Genomic DNA, 25,386 nt, shown 5'->3' with positions numbered 1-25,386 from the left:
CGACTGGTGTTCTTTGTGCAACTCGGCCAAAATCGGTTAGGCGGTTCCAACGCCAAATAAGAAGAAGCATTACTAAAAATTGTCTTATAGCGTTTTCTTTTCTCGAAAAAAGGCTGCACTTATTCTGCTCTGTGTTAGCGCTCTCAAATTTTTATGTTCTTTTCTCAGCCCTTTCACAGGCCATCGTGTTCTTTACTCAGCAGGTTGTGCTCTGCTCCGGCAAAAGTGCTGCCTTTTCTGTCCTCAAATAATAGCGATTGTATTTTTATGGAAAGTTGTTTTTCATTTTCAAGGGGCCTATATACGAGATCTATGTTCAGATAAATTTTATGGATTTTGGTATCGATATTTTGAATGTCGAGTCTTTTTATTCCGATATTAATGGCTACCCGATATTTATAAAGCGATACTTTAAATGTGGAACCATATCGATACTTTCGGTTCGATATCGTGTAAAATTCTAGTCTAGCAGAGGATACTGTCTTTAAAAAAGTGTCGAATTCCACACCTTTTTCTAATGACAACAACGTTTTTTACAACAGTTCCTCTTGATCTCCTGAAAAATACCCATTTTCACATTCGATAGTTTGACATGGTAGCGACGATATGAGTAGTCAGTCACCTGCAAAGTGCGCTATGTAAATTTTTTTAGATTTTTAGTTTTTCGTGCAACACAATACAGCGCAAAATCTTTCTATATTCCGAAAAAAAGTAGCATCAAATGTTAACTCTTCCTGCAAAAGTCGCTATCATTCATATTTATAAACTTTCAAAAGTCTCCATCTTCTGATGAACTTAGAAAGCTGCTTTATGTCGTATAGACTGTTAATGTTATGTTATGATTTTATTCGCCTCTTGTTTAGATGTTACTTTTTGCCGTAGCCGTGTTTTTTTAATTTATGGCTTACTATTATAAAATCACATAACGCTGTTTACAAATGGACTACTCGGATGTAGTAAATAAGTGAAAAATTATTATTTTTTTTTTATTTGAATTTAATATAAAGACTGACAGAAGGAAAAAGATCGTTTTACACTTAAATTGCTGGTGAAACCGGCAGCTAGGAATTTTTGAATTCTATGTAAAAATCCATAGCCATATATAAATAATATTGAGTCCTAGATGTTGTAAGAGCATTTCTGCATCAAAATTAAATAAATAAAAAAATCGTTTACGTTATTTTCGATAAGGGTTTATTTTGTAAAAAAAGCAAAATTTACTAGCTTATAATCTACTTGTTTAGTTTTTCTTGCCAGGCCAAGATAAATACTCAAAATTTCCAACTAGGCTGCTAATAAATGCATAAAATAAAATAATGAAAGAAACTCATTAGCGTATTCAAAACTAGTTATCCTCCTTCTGCATCACCGTATATACATAAGTGCAAACATGTGTGTATGTAGTACATACAAACCGATTCAAAATTTATGCACATACTTATTTACATATGTAAAACTGACTATTAAGTACATTGAACTCCACAGCCTCCAAAGATCGGCATTTGTTGTATTCTTAAAATTTATTAGTAACGTATTGTTTTTTCTCTTATTGAAAAGTAGCTGACCTTTTTTAACTACAAAATAGTATATTCTCTTAAATATTTACATAAGTATGTACGAAAAAATATTGTATATTACAAAGTTGTTTACACGACTCAACTCTTCCTCCTTCACAATGCAGCAAGTAACACCTGCACCGCCATGTAGACTGTGGCACCTAGAGCAACAAAAAATGCCAAGGCACGGCTGGGTTGTGGCATAACAACAACAGCATAGACAATCGTATGAATAATGCGTGCAATACCCACAGCACGGAAAAGATTGATAGCCAAACCTGGTGCTGGATCGATTAGAACGTAGAGAAAGCCAATAGCGAAGAAAGGCAGAATATTCTCCAAATCGTTGCGATGAGCCCTAATGGATAAGAGATCGAAGAGAGTGACATTTTCATAGAGAAAACTAAGTTATATGAATGTATTTGTTTGCATACCTGCGCACACGTTCCACATCAGAATTATCGAACTTCACCTTAAGACGTTTGTCCAACAAATCTTCGGGATTGGCAAAGGTCTGAAAATAGAAATGATATTGCAATTAAAATTTGTTTTACACTAAAAAAATGTGTGTATAGAATAATAATCTAAAATGTCTTCATGTGAGAAGACTAATACATACATATGTATGTATAAACATATGAATGTACATTAGAGTGGTCCAATTTTTGTATGTGGGGAAAAAATATCATCCCAGAAAACGGGGCGCGTTCTTAGTTTTTTTTCTTTTGGTACCTATACCAACTTTAAATTTTCTACTGAATATAGGGTGCTCAATGACCCATTAAATGCGCCACTGGATCGCTGTGAAACTGGCAAAAATATTAGTGATTTTTATAAAAAGCTACTGCTGCCATGACAACTGAAGCTTGTGATATTTTTCTAGATAATTTAAATTTGAAATGTACTTAGGTTGCTGAACCCATTGATTGGTTAAATAATATATGTATTTACACAATATTTCTAGAGTAAAATATGAGCATCATGAACATCCTCCAAATTTATACTTAGAAACGTAAAGTTTGGTACCAGCACCTCTTTCGGCTAGAGGAAAAATTTTGGAAGGTGCCCCAAACCCTATCTCGAAATTGTCATTTGGCAATTTAAAAAAAAAATCTTTATTAAACTATTTTTTCATAAAAAACTCCTTTTTAGAGGGAAATTTTCAAATCGATCCAGCGCACGTAAAACTCAATATTTTTTCGAAATATTTTGGTGGAAGTCTTAAAATATAACAGATTTTATAATTCCAATGGAAAAACAGTACCGATTTTCTTTTGTATGGGGAGTGATGCAGTCTAATGTACATACATATGTACATATACCGAAATCGCAGTCATATCAAACTGTCAACACCAATCACATTTGACTTTGAACACAAGCTTGCCAATAACTATGACTTGACATTTTTTTCTTACATGAACCGGTTTTCGCTATTTTTCTCTAACAATTTTTTTACATTTACATTTTACGCCCATAAATATTTACTTCTCACTTTGTTTTTCCCTGCTTTTTTACCTTAGTCTTGAAGCGTTGTGCACCCGTCAGTAATGACATGAGCAATACTTTAATAACCAAAACTGCAGACCAGAAAACATAGGCACTGAATACTTCATTGTCAAATGTTATTAAATCTTTCGCTGCCATTTTGCTAATTTATTAATTTTTTTCTTTCCAAAATTTCAACGCGTTTTCGAAGTATAAATCGCCAAAGCACTGTCGTATGAATCTGCTGACAAACTAATTTCGTAGTTGAAGCGCAGAAGGTTCCAATAGACTCTCCTGGCTTCTGGAGCGCTTTTTTAATATCGTTTATGTATGTATGTATGTATATACATAGCATAAGTAAATGTATATGTATGTATGCATGTATGAGCTTTTATTGATAACGCATCGGACTGCATATGATTAGTTAATTTGACAGCCTCTCATTTTTTATATGCGCTCAAAGTTTGTGGCTTTCTCTCACCTTAAAAAATTTGTCTAGTCATTAAATTTAAATATGTGCATAAATTAATTCATACATATGTACATACAGTGCGTCCATGGATTAATCGGACAAACTTGACTTCCGCGGAATTTATATAAAAAAAAAAACATAATCATGCAGCCGAAATATTTGAAAATTGAACACAAAGATCAATTTTTTTTGGTTGACTTTAAAGAATAGTCTCCGGAGGCAGACAAAGTTCTGTCCCCTCCACGTCAGGTGGTTGTATGCCCAGAATGGCATTCACAGGTCGAGAGTCTATATAACTCGAGAGCAACTCCCTGTGAATGCCGTTCAGGGCCTGTCTGTATGCATTTGGGTCCAGCGGTTGTTTGATGAACCTCTGCACTTCGTAGAGATGCCTCCGGACGTCACTAGTTACCTTGCGGCCTTGATGTTAACTTAGCTAAACCTGGGATAGTCCTTTTTACCTGACAGCACAAAGTACCGGCTCTTACACCCCCTAAACTGGAAGGCTTGAGCCTGATATTTATACGTACTGCCAAAAATCTTGGATTAATTCTCGACAGTAAGCTGCTCTGGAATGACAACACAATGGAATGCATCAATGCTCTTCACATGCAAAAAGGCGTTTGATGTAAAGTAGGGCTTCTCACCTGGGATAGTTCACTGGAGCTAGTACACGGCTATTGTTCGCCCGATTCTGCTCTACGGAGCCCTTGTATGGTGGCTTACTATTAGTAAGACAACAGTGCTCAGACAATTTCAAAGGGTACAAAGGAGTGCGAAGCTATGCATAAGCGGAGCTCTATGCTCTTCTCTTACCGAAGCCCTGATCGCGATTCTGCATTTACCCCGCTCGACGCATTTACAACACAAAGTCTCTCACTCAATGCCGCAGATCTCCAAAGGCGACGACCCTGCATTATAGAATACAACTCATATGGGTGCTTGGACGCCGAGATATTGAGGTATGTATACCAATGACCACTTTTAAATTACCATGCTAGGAATAACAGCAAAAGAACGCCGGAGAGACCGCTCCTTCTATGAAACTGCTAGGCTGACATGGCCTACTATAAAAAACGCACGGTCCGAGGTGTCTCATCTCACAAGAATTCGTACAGGTTGCTGTCTAATCGGCACACATGCCTCCAGGTTGGGAGTGAAGGCGCCAGACTACTGTCCCAGCTTTAGATGCGAAGAAGAAGAGAGTCTGCAGCACGTCATATGTGAATGCTCAGCACTGACAAGAAGACGACCACAGACGCTCTGTAAACCCTTTCCACAGAGCCTTGCGGAGATAGCGGAAATCAACATTAGAACATTAGCGAAGTTCATCACTTTAACGAAATGGTTCAAGGTCGACATTTTTCGTGAGGCTCCCGCACCAGAAAAGAAAAGTTCGCCGTACACCGCTGACGTTAAAGTATTTTTGCAAGGAAATTTCGAAGTTTTTTTTGCCCCGAACGTAGGGCTCGTCTTTTTACATTTTTCGTATTATCTTCAGCAGATACCATTTTTGTTTGTTCCAAGTTCAGCGACGTCCATCACCCCGTTCTAGTAAATTAATACTGAGAAGAAATATTTAAGTTTTTGCTAATGAATTGCTTAGATTATTCCATTAGAATATTTAAAAAAAATTGCCTTGCATAAATAACGGGTGATTTTTTTGAGGTTAGGATTTTCATGCATTAGTATTTGACAGATCACGTGGGATTTCAGACATGGTGTCAAAGAGAAAGATGCTCAGTATGCTTTGACATTTCATCATGAACTGCCCATGCATCCCGAAAAATGCACTGTTTGGTGTGGTTTGTACGCTGGTGGAATCATTGGACCGTATTTTTTCAAAGATGCTGTTGGACGCAACGTTACGGTGAATGGCGATCGCTATCGTTCGATGCTAACAAACTTTTTGTTGCCAAAAATGGAAGAACTGAACTTGGTTGACATGTGGTTTCAACAAGATGGCGCTACATGCCACACAGCTCGCGATTCTATGGCCATTTTGAGGGAAAACTTCGGAGAACAATTCATCTCAAGAAATGGACCGGTAAGTTGGCCACCAAGATCATGCGATTTGACGCCTTTAGACTATTTTTTGTGGGGCTACGTCAAGTCTAAAGTCTACAGAAATAAGCCAGCAACTATTCCAGCTTTGGAAGACAACATTTCCGAAGAAATTCGGGCTATTCCGGCCGAAATGCTCGAAAAAGTTGCCCAAAATTGGACTTTCCGAATGGACCACCTAAGACGCAGCCGCGGTCAACATTTAAATGAAATTATCTTCAAAAAGTAAATGTCATGGACCAATCTAACGTTTCAAATAAAGAACCGATGAGATTTTGCAAATTTTATGCGTTTTTTTTAAAAAAAAAGGTATCAAGCTCTTAAAAAATCACCCGTTACTTTAGACTCAGGCAGTGTTGCCGTTGTGCGACTAAAGGGGCTATTAGACCCTTTTTAAGTGCCAATACCCCTTGACCAGACTTATTGAAAATTTTGATTTTTTGGCCCTTTATAAGAAGGAAATGAAATCTGTTAACAAGTTTCAAAATCATTATTTATTATAAAGAGCTTTACATGGGCATTTGTATGTATGTAAATAACTAGTATAAACTTTTTACCTTTTCCCAAAATAAAAATGCATAAAATTTGTACAATTATTGCGAAAAATTGTTGTAGTTAATTCATATTTACATAAATATATTGTAGTATAGTATAAAAATTTATATTATGCTAATTATAGTTTTAATATTTCTCAGCCATATGTTACAAAAACCCTTTTTTAAGGGCATCACATGAAAGGCTATGGTGAATACAGCAGTATTCAATAATTTGTTAAGATTCTTTCACTTTGTTTTATTTAATTTTATTTTATCTCATTTTTAATTTTAAATTAGTTGATTTTATTTTACTTTAATTGGTTTTGAATACCTTCATTTATCTATTTTTTTTTTGGAAATATTCATATGCAGGTCATTTTTGATAATGTCTTGCAATGTTTTTATGCCTTTAATTGTTTAATAACGTCACCTTTCAGTGTAATCATTAATACATATTTGCACTGAAGTACCAAAAATCTAAATCAAAATAATGGATGTTTTTTTATCTAAAAAAAACGTGTCTTCTCTTGACACTCCCTAATATTTAAGCATACGATAATTGAGTTTCTTCCAATTCTTCAACCCTTACAGTACAGTCAGCGCCACCTGAAACGTCATGTAGGTGGTTACTAATGCACCAACTAAAAATGCCAACAGGCGACTTGGTTGTGGCACAACAACAACAGCATAAACGATAGTATGTGTAATGCGGGAGATACCCACGGCACGGAACAAGTTGATGGCTAATTTTGGGCCGGGATTGATTAGCACGTACAGCAATCCGATGACGAAGAAAGGTAAGATACTCTCAAGGTCATTGCGATGCGCCCTAGAAAAACGTGCATATGTACATTAAAATTCAGTAATTAATGTGTAAATATTTTGAGTTATTAATATAAGTACTTATATGGATACAATTTTCTGTACCTACGACAACGTTCCACATCCGGGTTATCGTATTTCACCTTAATCCGTTTATCTAAAATATCCTCAGGATTGATAAAGGTCTGTAAATACATATGTTCATCAGGATATAGGTATCTGCGTGATAGCGTTTGATAAAAATTAATTTGTGGTAATGGCAGAGATATTTTTTAATGCCCAAATTCGGCATAAGCAGAAATGATTTTAGAGCATTTAGCTTTTTTGTATCGTAAAGAAAATTTAAGAAAAATGGCTTTTCGCGGTAAGTGTCCGATATCTCTGATTAATCGAAGAAAATCTAAGTTCACTGAAAGCAGCGAATGCTTCAAATTACCCAGTAACTTGCCAGTAACATAATTCCTGGGAATTTGACAATATTTAAAAAAAATATCCAAAACAGCACGTGAACCGAAAACCAGTAACAATTTGCAAGTTTTTTGAACAGCTGAAATTTATAAATAAATAAAAAATTACAACCTCAGCGAATTTTTAAGATGTAGGCGAAACTACCAAAGAGCGAATTCTCGGAATTCGTATTGCCTATAAGTGTACAGGCGACGCACTGAAGCAAGCAATCAATGAATGCAAGCGGCAATGTTTCTTAGAATTTTGCGATGAAGCTGAACGAAATCCTTGGGGCTCGGCATACATAATTGTCACAAAAAAGTTGAAAGACGCCAAAAATATGATTCCAACAAGCGATGCATACTAAAATTCCTGTACAGAGGCCGTTGGTTTGCACTATGGATGTGGATCGATTGCTTGCGAAACAGCTTGATGTTATATAAAAAAATATCGAAAATTATCTTATATAGAGAAACCTTCAACAAAAAAAAAAATTGCCAAAAATTAATGATAAGTCAGTTCTAGCCAAGGTGTATTAAACAAGGTGAGATTGACAACTCAGGTAGGGTCTCTTTTAAGGTACTATTATGCCAAAAAATATAAGCAATCGATTCAAAATTCATACAAAATTTTTTCAGTTTCACTTTATAGGATGGTTCTTCTGAGAGCAATGTCAAATTCAATCACACTTTGTTGAATGCATTTTGGTCCTAGCTACCTCAAACTTGCACTTTATTATACTAAAATTGAATGGGCTAAAAAGCTGCATTGATTTTTGGGGTTTGTTGTTGTAGAATTAACCATATTTTTATACAAAATTAGCGAAAAATAAAATTTTTAAAAAATAGTTGCCCATATTGCAAAAAATTCGCTATACCTAAACTTTATTGACTGACTGTATGTATTTTTTTTTGATTATTACTTGCCGGCCGGCCGGTCTGCCACCTGCTTTGAAAATATTCCCGTCTGTATGCACGCTCTGGGGTTATCTATATATGGCACGAGAGGGTTTACATGTGTATATATGTATCTACATATGTACGTGTACATCTGAGTGCACCTAGAGTATGAGAGAGGCGCGAATCTAAATGACGTCACAAACGGTGTTGCCAGGTTAATCATTTCATCGTCAGTTTCGGCACTAATGAGAGTTTGATGATATCGAAGACCAAACTACGATTTGTTCTCCATTTGAAAATGTTTGCTTCTGCAAAAACGTTTACGTAAGTTTTTTTTTTTGAAAACGATTAACCGGTTCTAAATAAGAATGAAATGTTACTGTTCGCCAGCTTAACTCCTGAAGAGATCGGCTTCAGGTGAAACGGGAATATCTCTTTCTAAGTGCAGTTTTCTCAGTGGAGAGTTAACACACATGCGGAATTTATGTGTAGGTATATTTTCAGCCGACTTCAAGCAAAGGAGAAAGGATATTTTTATGTATGTTACCGGATAACTTTGGACCACGCGAACCGTTTTCGATATTTTTTTATCTGATAAGCTAAGTATCCAGCTCTTAAGAAAACGGTCAAGAATAAATTTGCATTAGTTCGGGTGTATGAATAGAAGTGTCCAAGAAATTTTGACAACTTTTAATTTACAGCCTGATGACTCACTTTTTCCTCACGAAAAAATGGAACGCGCATATATTTCTGCTGTAAACATGGGTTGCCTTGCGGTCCGTACTTTTGCCTTTCTTGAGAGCTGGATAGTAAGCTAAAGGTGGTACCTCAAGGGTGGCTCCATACTAATTTGGTTGCGATCCTGCAGAAATTAACGTCGCTCCTAAATTTATATATCTATGATTATTGAAGTCGGTTGTATTTTCAGTGAAAATCTTGAAAGTACCCCTTTTAAAAGCTGGTTGATTTTAAAAGCTTCGTTAAGAAATAATTAAAAAATTATTAGGCTGCAAAGACTTTGCATTCCCCCCTTTACCCCTATAAAGTTTTCCCCTTGACGGAATCTTGCAGGACCCTTTAAGAGTATAAGTGTTTTTTTTTAGTTTTGCTAAAATACCACTCAACTTATGAGTTTTGAAAATTAAAGGTAAGTACAAAGATTTTAATTATTTTTAATGTTAATTCAGAGAAATAGTCTGTGCTACAAAAAATGAAACTGTGTTAAACTTACTCAACATAAAATCAGGGATTCAGCTAAATTTATGTTTGTGATAATTACATGAGGCTGTTATAAGTATTCCTGCTTGTGCTGTACAACGATCACAAGAAACAAATCTTCCCTGTTATGCCGCATTTTCACAAGGCTTTAAAATGACGAAAAGTGTGGGCCATTTAAAAAATGCCATGTGGAAACGAATTTAATGTAAATTTTTCGTAATATACATAATGGCACAGGTATTTTTTAATGCCAACCATGATATTTAAAATTGTGTCATCTAATGCCTAGTAGAAATGTGGCATGACTCTTTAGTTGAAGATTTTATACGTCGTCGATTTTAAAATTCAAGAGACGATTTCTCACCTCAACGGCCTGGCAACACTGGTCACGAATGTAAATTTTTACAATTAATGGTCGGTAAAATGGTGCTTTAACTAAATGGCATAATTGTTTAAATGGAAATTTACTTGTCAACGTATATTTTTTTTTATTGAGATAACCGATTATTAGCGCATAAATATTTGCTGCGGATTAAATTCTAGAAAAAAGGACCGATTAGTATGTTAATTAGAGACAACTGTGTAGAGAAAAAAACAATACTAAAAGCTTTAAATGCAAGACAAGAGAAAATCAATAGGTACAAAAAAATTGTATGAGAGTAAAGGAGAGAGGGAGATACCGAAAGCATAAGCGAGTAAGTATAAAGCTTTAATAGATAAGTGAATGCGTTTTTTTATGTAAGTATGTATGTATATGCATTTTTTTTGCTTGGAATTGCGCTTACTGAATATTAATGCACATTTGCATTGAAGGAAACAGTTATTGCTAATTGAACATAACTCTAACTAATTCACTATTATTATCAATATTATTAACTCGTGTTATAAAATTTTTTTAGTTTCTTGCAGGTGCTACAATTATTTAAACTTCTGTACTACATACATACATACATTCATACATATGTAGGTAAATACATATGTACATTGTTTTTTTTTACTACTTATGTACGTCGTGTGTACTACGTATGTACGTCGTTCATTAAATATCACTCATACGCACCTGTGTCCTAAAACGCATTAATCCTGTCAACAGCGACATGAATAGCATTTTCAACACCAAAATCGCTGACCAAAAGAGATATGCTCTTAAAACTTCATTTTCGAGTGTGAGAAGCTCAAAAGCAATTTTCGCCATATTTTTAAGTTTCAAGAAATATTAATTGCTAATTTATTCGTAGTAATTGCACTTTAGAAATAAATCACGTTTTTACAGCTGCACTTAAGCTATCCAACCGTTGCTTTTTGCGTTTGTCACTGCACTGATGTTGCATGTCAGATTTCTGTTAAACTTTTCGTCACATATGCCGTACAGTAGAGAGAAAAAGCAAGTTTTCCTACTACTAAAATTTTAGCATTTTCAATCATTTATACAGGGTGTATCTCGTTTTGTTGTTGTATAAAGTGGTGCAGCCAAAATTTATACTTTTGAACTGGCAAGCATTTATTGGCGTATATCTGAACTATACTTACTGAAACTATTGGAGAAAAGGAACCTGAGCCTTTAGTCGAGGATGACGAAAAATAACAAATGTGCTGGCGCTTACAGGCTGCCAGGTGGGCTATTCAAGAACAGCGGCGACAAGTTGATAAGGCGTATGCATCAACTCCTTAGTATGCCTATTGAAATTAAAGTGTTCTCTGTCCAATTCACACGAAAGTTGATCCTTTCGTAGGTGCCAACTGATTGGACCTTATCAATGTAGCCTTAGACCACTCCACACTATGAATTCATCAAACGCCAAGACACGCGAGAAGAGGAGCGTAACTCACCACCTCTTTGTCCATTTTAATGCCAAGCAAAGGAATTGCTTATTCGCCGAGTTTTCTGTTAAACTAATAAGTCTTTGTACGAGAAAAATTACATTTAGCAACACCACCAAAAATTTATTTATTTAGAGAACTTCTTCGAGCCGTTTCATACAAAACAGGCAATAAGATAATTTTAATTGATTATTTTTAATATAAGGTTTTTTAGTATTTTTAAAATTAGATTAGAGAAAATTTTGAGCCTAAACTACATAATCAAAATAGAATGAGAAATGTAGATGTTATGGAGCACTGTGTAAAAATTGCTGGCAAAAATTCGAGAAGAATACCCAGCACAAACGAAAAAATTCATTTGCGACCAAAAGTGTGATTTTGCGAAAAATACGAATTTCCAATTTCTATGTATGTATATATCTCATCGGATTTTAATAACTTTAAGCTCAGACTTATTTATTAACTGATCCTGTATGTCACACAAAGGACAATCTCCTAAATATCTAGGTGAGTCCCTCAAGCATGGAGCTGCCCACTAATCTAACCTAAGCTCAGAACTAACTGTAATGATTTATAAAAGATAAAAGTAAAAAATACTGCAAAAAAAAATTGTATAAAGTAACACAATCTTTTTATCTAAATCTATACAAACTATACATTTTTATTAAGGGCACATCAATACCTTTCGAACTGTAGTTGTTCACGTCAATTGGATTTTTTCATGAGATATTGACATATAACACCGGAAAGTACCAGAAAAACACTTTTTCGAAAAAATCTCGTAAACGATTCTTTGGAATAATGGGTATTGTTTTCATCTTCAGCGACCCAAAGTTAGCATAGACATTTTTCTTTTTCAGAGGTTAGTTTTTCGGGAAAACTAGTGTTTTTACATAGTTACACATACATACAGCCTTATTATCTATGTCGACCGATAGGCCGCAGAGAAATACTTAAAAAATTAGTCCGGCGGCATCATTTTAGCTGTTTTAAATGTAACCGAGACGATTGTAAACTAATCGACGTGAAGCAAGACGACCGATAGAGTAATAAAAATGCTGTCCTCTGCAGACGAATCGTTCGAGATACATAATAAGGCTAAAAGCTGCATACGTATTTGATTATATATCGACACCTGAGTGGTAGATCGACCATCTCGGCAGCCAGTTTGGAAACGCCCTATCTCGGAAAACAATTTTGAACCGTCTGAGATAGGGCATTTTTGAACCGAATTTCGAAATATGGTGTTCTTGAAAAGTTTTCTGAGATAGGGTGACGATATATCAATGCAGAAAGTTATAAACGAAGTTAATTTTTTTAATAATTTGTTTAATCATTTTATAGAACCTTAAACACCCTGTTCATTTATAACCCCCTTTTGTATATTCATACATACATATATATGGATGTACATACATAAATAAGCAAGTATGTGTATTACTTCTCTCTTATACTTCTCAGTGCATTCGCATGGATACTACAGGCAGACATATGTATGTATTTATGTTTGTTGCTGCTTTGTATAATTAATTGCCCACTTGCATGTATATCGGCAGAAGCTTTACAAATGGAAAGCTTTCGCAAGCTGATTAAAAACTTTAAGTTTCTTACACTGAAAAAGTTTAAATCTTCAAATATATAAATATTTCTATTCAACAAAGAAAATGTTAGTAACTTAACTTCACCAGCACATTTGCGTACATACATACATACATACATTCATATGTATATTTAAATCAGAGACTGTAAATAAATGTTGGTCAGAGATTTTTAAATCACTTGTCGCTTATTTTTAAACGATCTGGCTTTACTAGAATAAGTAGCCGAGCTTTTGTTGTTGTTCTGCATGTATTTCGTTATCCCACCTGGGGTTATCGTGGTTCTCCATTGCAATAGAAGGAGGCTAATAAGTATAGATGTAACTTTATTTGAATTTTATATTTCCCTTCCATTCACAAATATTAAATTTGATCTAATGTTTTACCAAACGTACATAAGTACGTCCAAAGTATGAAATAAATCACGTACAGGTGTGATTTGACGGGTCCGCTCTCGCAGAGATCCATCGTAATGCAGGACCGTCTCAATGCTTTGCCAAGTTTAAACAGCGGAGTGCATGACATTCGATAAGGATGACGTATTCTACAAAAATTTCTATGTGAGCTCCTTATCCATCTTGCATCCTTAGAGTTCATAATTAAAAAGCCTCAGCAAGCCTGTGTTCTTTGCTTATCGGGCAATGGCCATGTGAACGCTGCTTGGACTGTGTTCCCGATGTGCTGCTGCTTGGGCGTTTTCCTCATGTACATCCTTAATTCTCTGAACACCATCATGCCCCATCACCAACAACTAAAGATTGACGATGTGTTGCCTCACTTCAACAAAGTACGAAAAGAAATTTCTTGGCTGAGAAATAATAAAGCTGCTGAAGCTGACGGCCTTCCAGCTATTTAACTACGGCGGCATGGTGCTGATAAGGAGCTATAAAGCGAAAAGCTGGGTCGTAAACGTAGGCTTATGCAAAATATGGTTGGACGTACGCTTGACTGCCGGTAAGAATTTAATTATGCTCTGGCTAGCCCACAAGAAAGGCGACCATATAATATGCGCAAACTACCGGGGAACAGCCTTCTTAATATGGCGTACAAGATGCTATGAAACATATTTTGTGAAACGCACGGATTGTCGATTTTAAAGCAGCACGAAAAGGAGCTGCCTATAAGCCGATATGATCGGATTTGGTGTCCCTGCGAAACTAATACGGTTATGTGCCTTTCCTAGCCATTTAATACAAAGAGACGACGTACTTATTTTTCTTTAATCTTATTTTGGAGGAGATATTTAATAAGAGCCGCAGAGCTTAGGAAAATTTTCTAACAAGAGCGAACAATTGCTGTCGTATGCCGATGATATCGATATCATCAGGCAACATATACGAAAAAGTAAGTTTTAATACCGATAACTCACTAACAAATCCAATGAAGAATCACGCTGGCCAACAAATGCCACTTTGGACTGAATAGGCAATTCAGAAGTAAAGACCTCTCTATCGACGTACGTAAACCACACTCTATAAGTGCCTCATCATGAACGTGCTGGTATATGACGCAGATGACACCCCATTTTTGAAAATCGAACGAACAGTGCAGATCTTTTATGCTGCACAAAAAATGCCTTCGCGTATTATATATGTATATAGATATAGATAAAATACTTAGATATTTCAGTTGCAGTCTCATGGTCTTATTATGGCAACTTAACGTCACTTACAGGCTCTCACTTAAACATTCTCTTAAATGGATGTTGCTTATAATTGAACAGCCGAAACTTAACGTAACTTAATGCCACGTCGAATCTGTTTCATTTTGATTTTCTAAGTTCTACATTCTGTTAAGTTAATTTAAGTTGCCATAATCAGGCTTTTAGAATGCCGGCTATGTCTTTTGAATATGATAGATCTTGGACGGTGAAATATTAATCCACTTTAAGGGCGGGTTGTTCAATGTCTGGTTTCCACCAGTATATCATTATCGACGTTTTCGACATCATGCATATAGCATGTGATCGATAAAGCAGTCGTTGTACTTAACCGGAGCTTTTACCTCCGATTTGTGTTAATCGGACATTGAATAACCTTTAGGGCCGTTAATAAATAAGTAAAATCTTTTTAGGATTAATTACGGAAGCCACAGCTATCTTGGGCGCACTGATCATTCCGCTCGCAATGTCTCTTGTTCTGCTACACCAATACTAACTAACTAAATAACTAACTAAGTAACTACATAATTAAATTTTCGTTTCATTACTTAAGTGACATGTACACGCATGCATAAAGGCAACCTGTGGGAAACAGTTAATCATTGCCTCCTGAGTGCCCTCATTTCCTGTTCATGAGTTAATTTTCATCTTGCACGGTGAGCCCACATAATCGTCATAATTTGCTTAAAGTAGTTCACAAACCCATAAATTGACTAAATAACTGACTCATTTCATCATTCACATACTCACTAGCTTACATACATACATATGTACATACATACTATTTACAAATGTAATAAAGTTCTCCATGCAATCTTTTTATTTGCATTGCATGTTGAATCACTTCATTTGCGTTACGCAAACAAATTATAGAACAATAAATTAGCTCATTCGTATGTAAGCCATGTGTTTAGCGAGAATTCCTAAAGTACGCAAAGTCATTTGTATAAACTAAATGGAAACGTGTTGCCAATTGCAATGCAACATAGCAGCAACAAAACAACTGTGCCACACATGGATGAAAACTATGGCCATCTAATGGAATTAGAAACGAGGAGTCATCATTAGCCAAGCGGCTGATCATTCAAAAATCAAGCGTCCCATTTTTCTTTCGCTAATTTTTAAATCGTTTCATGCGCATCATTCAAAGTTAATCATAAAACAATTTTGTGCGGTGAAAAAATTTCCAAAGCATGGTCTTTATCAGATTGGTTTTATTTTCGTTGTTGTTGTGTTTGTCTGGTCCAGACGCTCAGTCTGTTTCTGCTTATAGTATGCTTGCATGGAGGTACATATGCGCATATGTTTGTATGTATATAGTAAACTATACAGTGGCACCTTGCTTCACTTATTCCATTCCAGAATTTTTGCTGATCATTTCAAGTGCTTTGTTTTTTTGGTTGATCTGCTTTGCGTCTGCTGGTATTTTTTCTCCCTTTATTTTGCCCTTCACATCCACTCCGCCCATTCCAACGAAATCTCCGGGCGGTCGGCCACAACGCTGCACTCTGATGCACTCATATGAAAAGCGTATTTCCTTCCTAAAGTGTAATTAATTAATTTTGGCCACTATGCATCATCATATTGGTTCATTCGCTACTCTGGTTTCTTCGTTCATATTTTATTTGTTCATTATTGTCGTTGTAAACATTAAAAACGATAGTTGTGTTGTGGTTTGTTGGTGCCATGTAAAGTGCAGAATTTGCTACATAAATGAATGGAATGGCATAGGTCGAGCATAATTCCATACATTTCCAATTGTAATTTGCCAATCTGTCGATTAGTTACATACATATGTGTAACGCCAAAGTAGAATCTGGGAAACTATTTTTGATGCTTTGAATCTGCTCAGTTCACATTTAACATTGGATACGCTCGTTTCGGCTTTCATCGAGATCGGTTTATTTGAATTCGCGTGAAAGGATATGTGAACTACTCGATTGGAAAATTTTAGTTTTTTTTTTTTTAGAAAACTAGCTTGTGTTTGAAGCTCACAGCGTTGGACCATTGACTAATAATAATTAAAATGTCACACAATGAACGGAAAGCTCGTTTGAGTGCTGTAAAATTTATGGAATTGGTAATATATTAATGAAAAATAAAAGGGCGTCGTACCTCATTCCAAATACGTGTTGTGTTGATGATTATTAAAAAAAAAAACGCTAAAAAAATTAAGAGTACACACTGGGCCCGGGGGCTTGCTTTCGTTGCCAAAATATAAAACAGAAAACAATTTCGTGATACTTACCTTTATTGTTTTTGATGCCGCTGATTGCGAATTTTATATTAAAGTAAACAAAAAAACAAAATGGAAATTCAATATGGCGAACTAAATTTAAAAAAGTTTGCTTTTCGTGAACATATATAAATTGGTATATCCGCTGATTCCGAATTAATTATTGAAAAAATAGCGGGTCCAATCGAGAGAAATTAATACTGGGGGTTTTTGATGTCCCCAATACCAGATATCCTATCGAAATTTTGAAAACCAAAAGTATTAAGAAATATGAAAAATTTATACGTGAGAGGCTGGGAAACTCCCACATAAAACATTCCGAATGTGACTTTGTCGATGATCAACAATAACGACTATGAACTTTTGTGCTTGAACAGTGTCCTTGAAATAAAAAGCTTAAAACGGAATAAAATAAAGCAAAAATAAATTGAAATATTAAAAAGCGTTGTAAAACGGGAAGGGCAAAACGCACTTGACCCCATTTTGTAATTACATTCGAAATGACGAAAGTCAAGATTTTTTTTTTTTAATTTTAATCCGCCTATTGGATTCGCCATTTTTTAAGAAATTTCTGTACCAAGTTCAATCAGCGACATCAAAAACCGCTATTCGTAATTTTCTTGAAAATCCAAACTTTTCTTTGAATTTATTCCGACATTTGTTCATTTTATTTTTTAAATTTTGACATCAAGTTTTAAATCAAAAATATTTTTAAAATAAAAAACTAGTCGTACATAACCTATAAAATAGGTGGTGAATATCACAGAATTAAATTACATAAATAATTTTCCAAAAAAATTTTGAAAAATTATACTTTTAACCAATAAAGCAGGTCAGTTGGCCCGTAGTGGAAGTTCCATGTCAGCGGATAAGAACAAATGTACCTATGAAGCTACATATGTATGTCAAACTAGAGATGGCGAAATAGGTTAAATCGAAGACCGATTTATCGAGACTTTCCGATTCAATTAAGCATACTCTTGTTTTCGTACGAATCGAACATCACGAAATTTTCCTATAAAAGATATATATATAAAAAAATTCAAATTTTCGATTCGTACAAAAAAAGAAAACGCCTCAATATTTTGTAGAGTTTTTAGTTCCGAATTGATCCGTGAATCGATTAAAAAAATTCGACAATCGACATTCGATTTTCCTCAATTGATGCATATCGATTTAGGGTTTGCCCCAGAAAATCTATAAAATTTTAAAGAAATTTGAATTGGAGGCTGGTACAAAAAATATTATGGGGCTTGCCACCTCACACCTTTCTAACAAGAGAGAGCAAAGACCAATGCATTCAATGGCCTGCCTCTCTTTCTCCTCCGACTATCCGACTACAGGGCTCCTCAGGGAAGCCTCTTGAAAATAACTCTATATAAAATTATGGCTAATACTTAAGTACTACAATAAAAAGTCCAAAAATTGGAATTACTAAGTTGATGCAATTTTTCATAAAAATTTTGCAACCCTTAATTACTCTTTTGAGAGAATTTTTTTACTAAAATCGCCAAAGAAGTCTGTGTATGTTATTGTTTTCTCATTTCTGATAAAAAAAAACAATATTTCGAAAAAAATTTAACTACTTTTTGTTGAAGTATTCACGGACAATAAAAATACATGTGTTTCCCGACTTTGACTTTGAAATGATTGCAATTTTGCCACACGAAAGATTTCATACAAAAGTAATCAGCTGTGTCGCAAGGTGGCAAATTTTGCAAAATTTGAATGCAACAAATGGTAGTCCGGGGAGTACTAGTTCTGTGTCCTCGGCTGCTGTGCGGTATGCGTAGCATACTCTCAAAGCGCATAACCTAACCATAAAGTGTTACCGACTTCAGGATACCGGCTAGTGATTGCTTCGCATTTTGCTATCGATCACTGGTATTTAACATTATTTTAGTGAGGGCGCCATATATGTACATACCTTACTCGCTTTTTCCACAACATATTCCTCATGGCCTTTATATCGACTGCTGAGTGGAAGATCGACCTATCTCGGCAGCCAGTTCGAAAACGCCCTATCTCAAAAAAGTTTTCATGAACGCCCTATTTCAGAATTTTATGGAAAAAAACTATCTCAGAATTTGGATGAAGAACGCCCTATTTCAGAATACGATTCAAAAATGCCCTATCTCACTTCGAAATGTACTGAAAATTTGATGATTTAGGGCGTTTTTGAATCAGCAGCTGAGATAGGGCATTTTGAAATGAATTCTGAAATAGGACGTTTTTGAAAAGTTTTTTGAGATAGGGCGTTTTCGCACTGGCTGCCGAGATAGGTCGATCTTCCACTCGGCAGTCGATATGTATGTAGGTGAATAATAATGACTCCTAAATACTTTAAGGTTAACGTGAGTGCCTCGCGAGGTTTTCTTCCTGTTAATAGAACCACCTCTGTTTTATGTTCCGCTAATTTAAGCCCCATTAAGACCAGGCATTGGGCGCTGGCTTGCTCATGGGATATATGTATCTTGATAGGAAAACATCAGAACGCCTCAGGGTCAACCAAAATAAACCAGTGAACTGGTTTAAGGAAAAAGGGTTTTGACATGAGATGTCACAATGAGCCGCTGACTTGACCTAGGTGTGCTGGCTTCCTCTAAGCTCAACAGCCACTTCAACCTAACCTAACCTGCGCATGTAAATTTGCTCCCCAAAAGATCCTGATGTACTTGAATAGTCCTAATTACTAATGGCCTTATTCATAAAAAAATAAAGTCTTATAAAGTGATATTTTCAAAAGAACGTTCGATTTATAAAGCATTTAAAGTATTCTTTATTTTGTATGAACACAACCATTATTCTCGTATACAATCACTTAATCAAGAAAATTTTGACTATTTCACAATCCCATCATTGCCGAACCCACAAAACACTCCTTCATTTAATTAAGAGTGAAACCAGATATGTATGTACATTAGGGTGGTCGTTAAATGTAGGAAGCACATTTTTATGTCAGATTTCCTAAGCCTCAACCCCTACGTCTATGCCACTATAGTCGAAGATATCACATGTAAATTTCGGTACCGATTGAAGATGGTTAAGGCGTGTCGCACAGGGGGCAAAGTTTAGTTTACCCTATGAAGGCGTCTTAACCGACTCCAACCGGGACCAAAATTTATATGTGACATCTTCGACTATCGTAGTATCGATTTTGAGTATTGTACTTTGCCCCCTGTGCGACACGCCTTAACCGTCGCCAATCGGGACCAACAATTTATAAGTGGTATCTGTGTCCGTGGCATTACCGATTGAGGCGGTGAGATTGAAAAAAACCGTTCGTTTGATTTTTTAAGGACCACCCTAATGCACATATATCTAAGGACAACAAGTCCACTATTATTCAAGCTTAAATACACAAAGCAACATTAATTAAACAAAGTACTCACACTACACGTATGACCCATTTCTTTTAGGGCTTTTCCGCTGCCTGCCTGGCATTGCATTTCTATAGCTTCGACGACCGTGACATACTGACCTCATTCGTGGCGACGGGCACATTTTCAGGATACATAATTGTTGTTGTGGGTATTTTTGCAGGTGTGTACGTGGTAATTTTGCATGCCAAGTAAAGTAGTAATACAAACTTGACAATGAACCACTAACTGCATGCAACAAAAAAAAATAAAAATAAAAGAAAAAAAACCAAATAGTTAAGTAAAATTTACATTTAAATTTATCAACAGGTGTCCTAATGCGTGCGCCCATTCACAGACGCATCGACATATTCTACAGTGTGCTAGGCTGTGGCCTCTTCATCGCCTCGGGTGTGTTCATAATCGAGGCTTGGGAATTTTCATTTCGTACACGTACACGCGATTTGGCGCTTATTAAGGCCTCACTAGCCATTGTCAATGGCGTTCTGTTTGGTTTCGATGCGATATTTACCTTTCGTGACAAATAAGAGGGAAACACTGGAAGAAGAGGGGTATGACGATAATGAGGAGTTTCCGGAATTACCAGAATTTTACAGAGTTTTTTAAAAACAAAAAAAAAATGCATTTTTTATTATTATTTTATTTTTATTTTAGCTCATTAATTTTATAAAAAAAAAACTAAAAATCCATTTTTGTGCCAGTAAATGATTCCTTTTTTTGATGTTCTGTTATGTACTAATTTCTTCTTATGTATGTACATTAGTACGTATTTGTATGTACATTAGGGTGGTCCAAAATAGGTAAAGCTGGAATTTAAATTCGCTCACCTCCTAGAATTGTTATATACAGAGAAAAATATACCACTGTTTTTTTTTTTGAAATCAAAAAATATTTAGAGGTCTCTCAAAGCGCTCAAAGTTTTCCATATATTTTATATGTGAAAAAAAAACAATTTTTCGTTGAAATCTTTAAATCTTGAAAATCAATATTTTTCGATGGAAAAACTTTGTTTCTCTTCAGAAGACTTCCAATATAATACCCAATTGTTTATTTAACTATTTTTTACATTAACTATTTTTTATATTAATTATTTTTTATAGATCCCCCGCAAACCCTAGATATGCAATGGGGGACCCATAAATAATCTTTAGTATTTAAAAAATGGTAAAATAAACTACTGGGTAATATTATTGCAAGAATAGAAAAAAAGGGTTTCCGATCGAAAAATATTGATTTTCAAGAATTCCGTATAATTTCAATGAAAAATTTAATATATAGTATGGAAAACTGTCAGCGCTTTGAGCGACCCCTAAATACTTTTTGATTTTGAAACAAGTAATTTTTAAGCAAAAAACAAAACCGACTTCAATTCTCATGTAAAAATATATATACGTATATATATTTCATGATCCAATGATCGGATCTAAACTAGATTAGTATGGGACCATTTTATTTTGTTTTTTGACCACCCTAATGTACACATATATGTGTATGTATGGATATGTTATATCTGGTTAGAAGCCAGACAGAAGGCAGATGTTTTTTCATCAGCTATGGCGATTTTTTTTTGTGCAAAACGCGCCATGTGCGAAGACCTGAAGTTAGAATGCTTGCAGCTTGGGCTATTACTTATTATTCAAGCATTTTTACCTGGCGTTTGTCATTTTGTGATGGTCAGCATAAAGGTATACACACCGATATTTATTTTTTGTTTGTGCTTCTATATAACATATTCCAAGAGGATGACGTCAGTTTTTTTTTTTTACCGACACACTCGGCTTTGTTAAGCTTCTATTGATGGCGAAAGCTATGACTTCATAAGTGTGTACATAAATGGAATACGCAATAAAAAGTTGCGCAACATCGGCCTATGGCGTTTGTCTTCAAACAACAGTGCTTAAGTAAAAAAATTTTGTGTTTCGAATTAAATGAGTAAAATTGTTTCATTAATAAAATAGGTTAGGTTTGGTTGGTTTTGATAGCTGTGTTTATTCAAGTCTTGGATGGAGGCACACTTAGGCCTAAGCAGGCCCGTGGTTGTTATTGTTGCAACATCATGGGGACTCAGCTGGAGTGGCAGTCCTTGGGCAGATATAGATCTATGACAGTGGCTTGTAATGATCCGTGCTACTAGCCGGACTTGGGAGCATTCCAATTACAGAAGAGAGTGGATTCTGTTATTCACAAGCCTGAAACGGATTTATCGTGCTCTGTAAGTGGATTTAAGATCCCCTCTTTTATTAGTTAATTCGAAGAAGTTCGTTCTAGGCCAGAGCTTGTGCGATGTCAGCGCTACACCCGCTTCGTGAGAAGAGTTTACAATCGATAAGCAGGTACGTGGTCAGTCACCGTACAGCCTCCTTAATAGCTGTAACTTCATCTTGGAACACGTAGCAGTAGTTTGGCAGTCGAAAAACGGCGTAGAGGATGCCACCGCAGTTGTTAGCATACCTTCCACTCTCTGTACCTTATTAAATCTTTCTCTAATACTAAATTTCTCGAATGATGTGCACCAAACTGTGACGCCGTAGAGCATAGTAGCGTGAAGCACTGCTGAGTATATCCAGTGCTATGGAGTACATATATCCAATAGTCTATGCTTTGCTGGCTCTTCCTTTGGAGTTAAGTTTGCAGGAAAGTTTCCTGTTCAAGATGATTCCGATGATTTGTGGTATTCTGCGAGTTGTGGAACGGCCGGTTCAAAATCACTTGAGAATCATACCAAAATCTTTCAACCAGGCCAACTGTATGACTGTTCTCAGAAATCGAGATAAAAGAGCGTACGTATTATATCGATCCCAAACCTTGCCAACCAGGTGGAAAAGCTTCAAAAAGACTAATGATTTTGTGAACATACTTTTAATGGTTTCATTTACAGGTTTGCTACACATACATACATATCTATCACTCGTAGACGACAGCTCTCTGATCTGATCTGATCATCAATTATGTTCCACCATACCAACTCGCCACATCTACCTTCACGAAAGATTGCAGTTAAGTTTCTCTATGGATGCCATAAAAAACTCTGTCGGCAACATACAATGCCATTGGCCGGCCAATCCTGAATTAAATTACGCTTGTGTGGATACTTCGGATTAATGAAACGCTGCAGACGAAGCTTCTGACTTGCACTCCGTTGCAGACAGAATATCATCTTTGCAATATGCCTTAATGCTCCCGATCTGGAGGACTAAAAACTGGTATGAAAAGCATATCCCGATAGACAATCAGCACCCTCAACAACTCTCTCCCCATGACTGGCTTCATCGAAAACCAACGCTCGTGCTGCCTCGTGCAACCCACGTTATCTCCACCCAACTCCATTTGTGATATTATATTACGTTATATTCCCACTAGCCTAAAATAATCCCCACACACATACATATGTACATACTTACCTTTTCTCACGCTCATTCGAGCCGACAAATCAAACTCAAGTTTTTCTTTGGTCCAACATTGCCGAGACAGATTGTGCCGCTAAATAAGCTTTAGAGGTAAGTAATCCCTTCAGTCCCCAATAGGCTGCCTTTAAGAAAAGGATCTGCTTTCTTTTAGTTATTTTTGAAGCTCTTCTGTAGAACTTTCGATTCGTTTTTTCATCTAGCTGCATCGGTGATGGACATTGCCTGTCCGCCAACAGAGCGGAGATTCAATTAACTGTTCGTTCAGATTTCTGACCAGGCACGACCAAAACTTATAAACGGGAGAAACTTTCTGAAGCTTTTTATTGATTTTATATGAACACACACATTGTAAAAGCTCTCTCTGCGAGTCACTGTTTTAAGCCAGTATAACCGATTACGGCCCCACTGTGCCCCATACTAACAAAATGTACTTGTATACATATGCGTACGCAGCAAAGCCCCTTAGGAAATTCGAACATTCCGCAGAATGAAACGAAAATTCTACTTTGTTGCACAATCGCTTTCTTTTTAATAGGCGATGTAATTGTGAGAATGTATTCATTCTCGGTGAATGAAGAAACTCTAGGGAAATATTCCACAAAGCTAGATGTAAAATGCATGCGGTATCTTTCCACAAAGCTTTTTTTTTGGATTAACATTCCAAAGGAGATATTCCAGAGAGCTTTAATTAAATAAAGAATACTTTATTTTAGGTATATAAACTTTTTCAATTATTCAAATGATAACAGTACATACATATGTATGTAGGATGCTGATTAAACACTAGTCCTTAGCGGTATAAACGAAAGTGGTTATAGACTAACACACAAATTCATAAAAAATTATGAAGGCTTTAACTGCTTTATAAGATCTTAAGATCTACTATATTTTTTGTGAATAAGGCCATAAATATTTAATATATATAAATTCAATAAACTAAGTAGCACAAAAGTTATTTATTTTAAACAGATATTTGGCAATATCGTAATTAAGATGTGCTTACTTCTAGAAAATAACTGTCCCTTTCTATGTCCGTTATTTCTATTTGAGAGCTGAATTTTTAAGTAAGCTAGCATCCTTGGATTCAGGGTCGTATTAGGTTGATCCAAGTCTGCCCTACCACATGTCTATAGATTTTTATATTTTAGTTTTTCATTGCATTAAATGTTAAAGTTCTTAAAAACACAAAGAACTCATGAAATAAAAATAAGACTTCAGGGATCTTATTTAACTTCATACAATGAGTGTTCGTCACTTCAACTCCGACTCACCACTGCAATTCTACCTTTTTTTTTTTAGTTTGAAATTTGTTCTTTCGGGAGTTTCCACGAGAAGCAATAAGGGTTGTTTCCATTTTATTTCTAGTGCGGAAACTTGTCCAATAGCCTCCCCGTTTTGTGAAGGGGTATAAACATAGGTTAAATTGAACCGCTCAGGGAGATTCCTTTCAAGACCATTTTTAATAGCGAAGATAGTTTGATGTGAGCCAAAAAGTAGATAGGGCAGCAAAAGAAGCGGTTCATATTTCATTTTTTTTTTTGGGGTACATACATCTACTTTTAGGTCAAATTTTTTGCGCAAACAGGTACAATTTTAAATTTTAATTTTCATGCCTAGTACGAAAAGGTATTGTATGACGTCAGAGAATGCGTGAATACAGTCAAATCGACGAAGAGAGAGTTTGTTATTTGGCTACGCCCGCCCTAATGTACCTAAAATTGTTTGCTTGTAAAATACTAGCGGAAGAGTAGGCACAATTCTATCTATGTACATTTACGCCACTAT

The 25,386-nt window shown here is 35.7% G+C and overlaps 2 protein-coding genes across 5 annotated transcripts; one reads left to right on the top strand and one right to left on the bottom strand.

The window, feature by feature from the left end:
* Positions 1 to 1,565: 1,565 nt before the first annotated feature.
* On the bottom strand, positions 1,566 to 10,836 carry LOC118733227 (microsomal glutathione S-transferase 1). Of its 3 annotated transcripts, none has more exons than XM_036462547.1 (3): positions 10,560 to 10,828; positions 1,991 to 2,070; positions 1,566 to 1,914 (listed from the first exon to the last, which is right to left on the bottom strand). In XM_036462547.1, the coding sequence occupies exons 1-3, from the start codon at positions 10,692 to 10,694 to the stop codon at positions 1,671 to 1,673; spliced, it is 459 nt and encodes a 152-aa protein (XP_036318440.1). In that variant the 5' UTR covers positions 10,695 to 10,828; the 3' UTR covers positions 1,566 to 1,670. The 3 variants fall into 3 exon arrangements, with proteins under 3 accessions (XP_036318440.1, XP_036318442.1, XP_036318441.1); XM_036462549.1 differs by lacking the exon at positions 10,560 to 10,828 and adding an exon at positions 3,072 to 3,331; XM_036462548.1 differs by lacking the exons at positions 1,566 to 1,914; positions 1,991 to 2,070 and adding exons at positions 6,469 to 6,942; positions 7,041 to 7,120 and having other exon boundaries at positions 10,560 to 10,836.
* LOC118733228 lies at positions 10,138 to 20,861 on the top strand. 2 transcript variants are annotated; one of them, XM_036462551.1, is made up of 3 exons: positions 10,138 to 10,194; positions 20,234 to 20,357; positions 20,504 to 20,861. In XM_036462551.1, the coding sequence occupies exons 1-3, from the start codon at positions 10,153 to 10,155 to the stop codon at positions 20,719 to 20,721; spliced, it is 384 nt and encodes a 127-aa protein (XP_036318444.1). In that variant the 5' UTR covers positions 10,138 to 10,152; the 3' UTR covers positions 20,722 to 20,861. The 2 variants fall into 2 exon arrangements, with proteins under 2 accessions (XP_036318444.1, XP_036318443.1); XM_036462550.1 differs by lacking the exon at positions 10,138 to 10,194 and adding an exon at positions 16,229 to 16,658.
* The last annotated feature ends 4,525 nt before the right edge of the window (positions 20,862 to 25,386 follow it).

Source organism: Rhagoletis pomonella, unplaced genomic scaffold (assembly GCF_013731165.1).
Source record: "Rhagoletis pomonella isolate Grant_MI unplaced genomic scaffold, Rhpom_1.0 Rhpom_scaffold_00002, whole genome shotgun sequence".
NCBI classification, from domain to species: domain Eukaryota; kingdom Metazoa; phylum Arthropoda; class Insecta; order Diptera; family Tephritidae; genus Rhagoletis; species Rhagoletis pomonella.
This window is presented reverse-complemented; position numbering and strand designations above follow the sequence as displayed.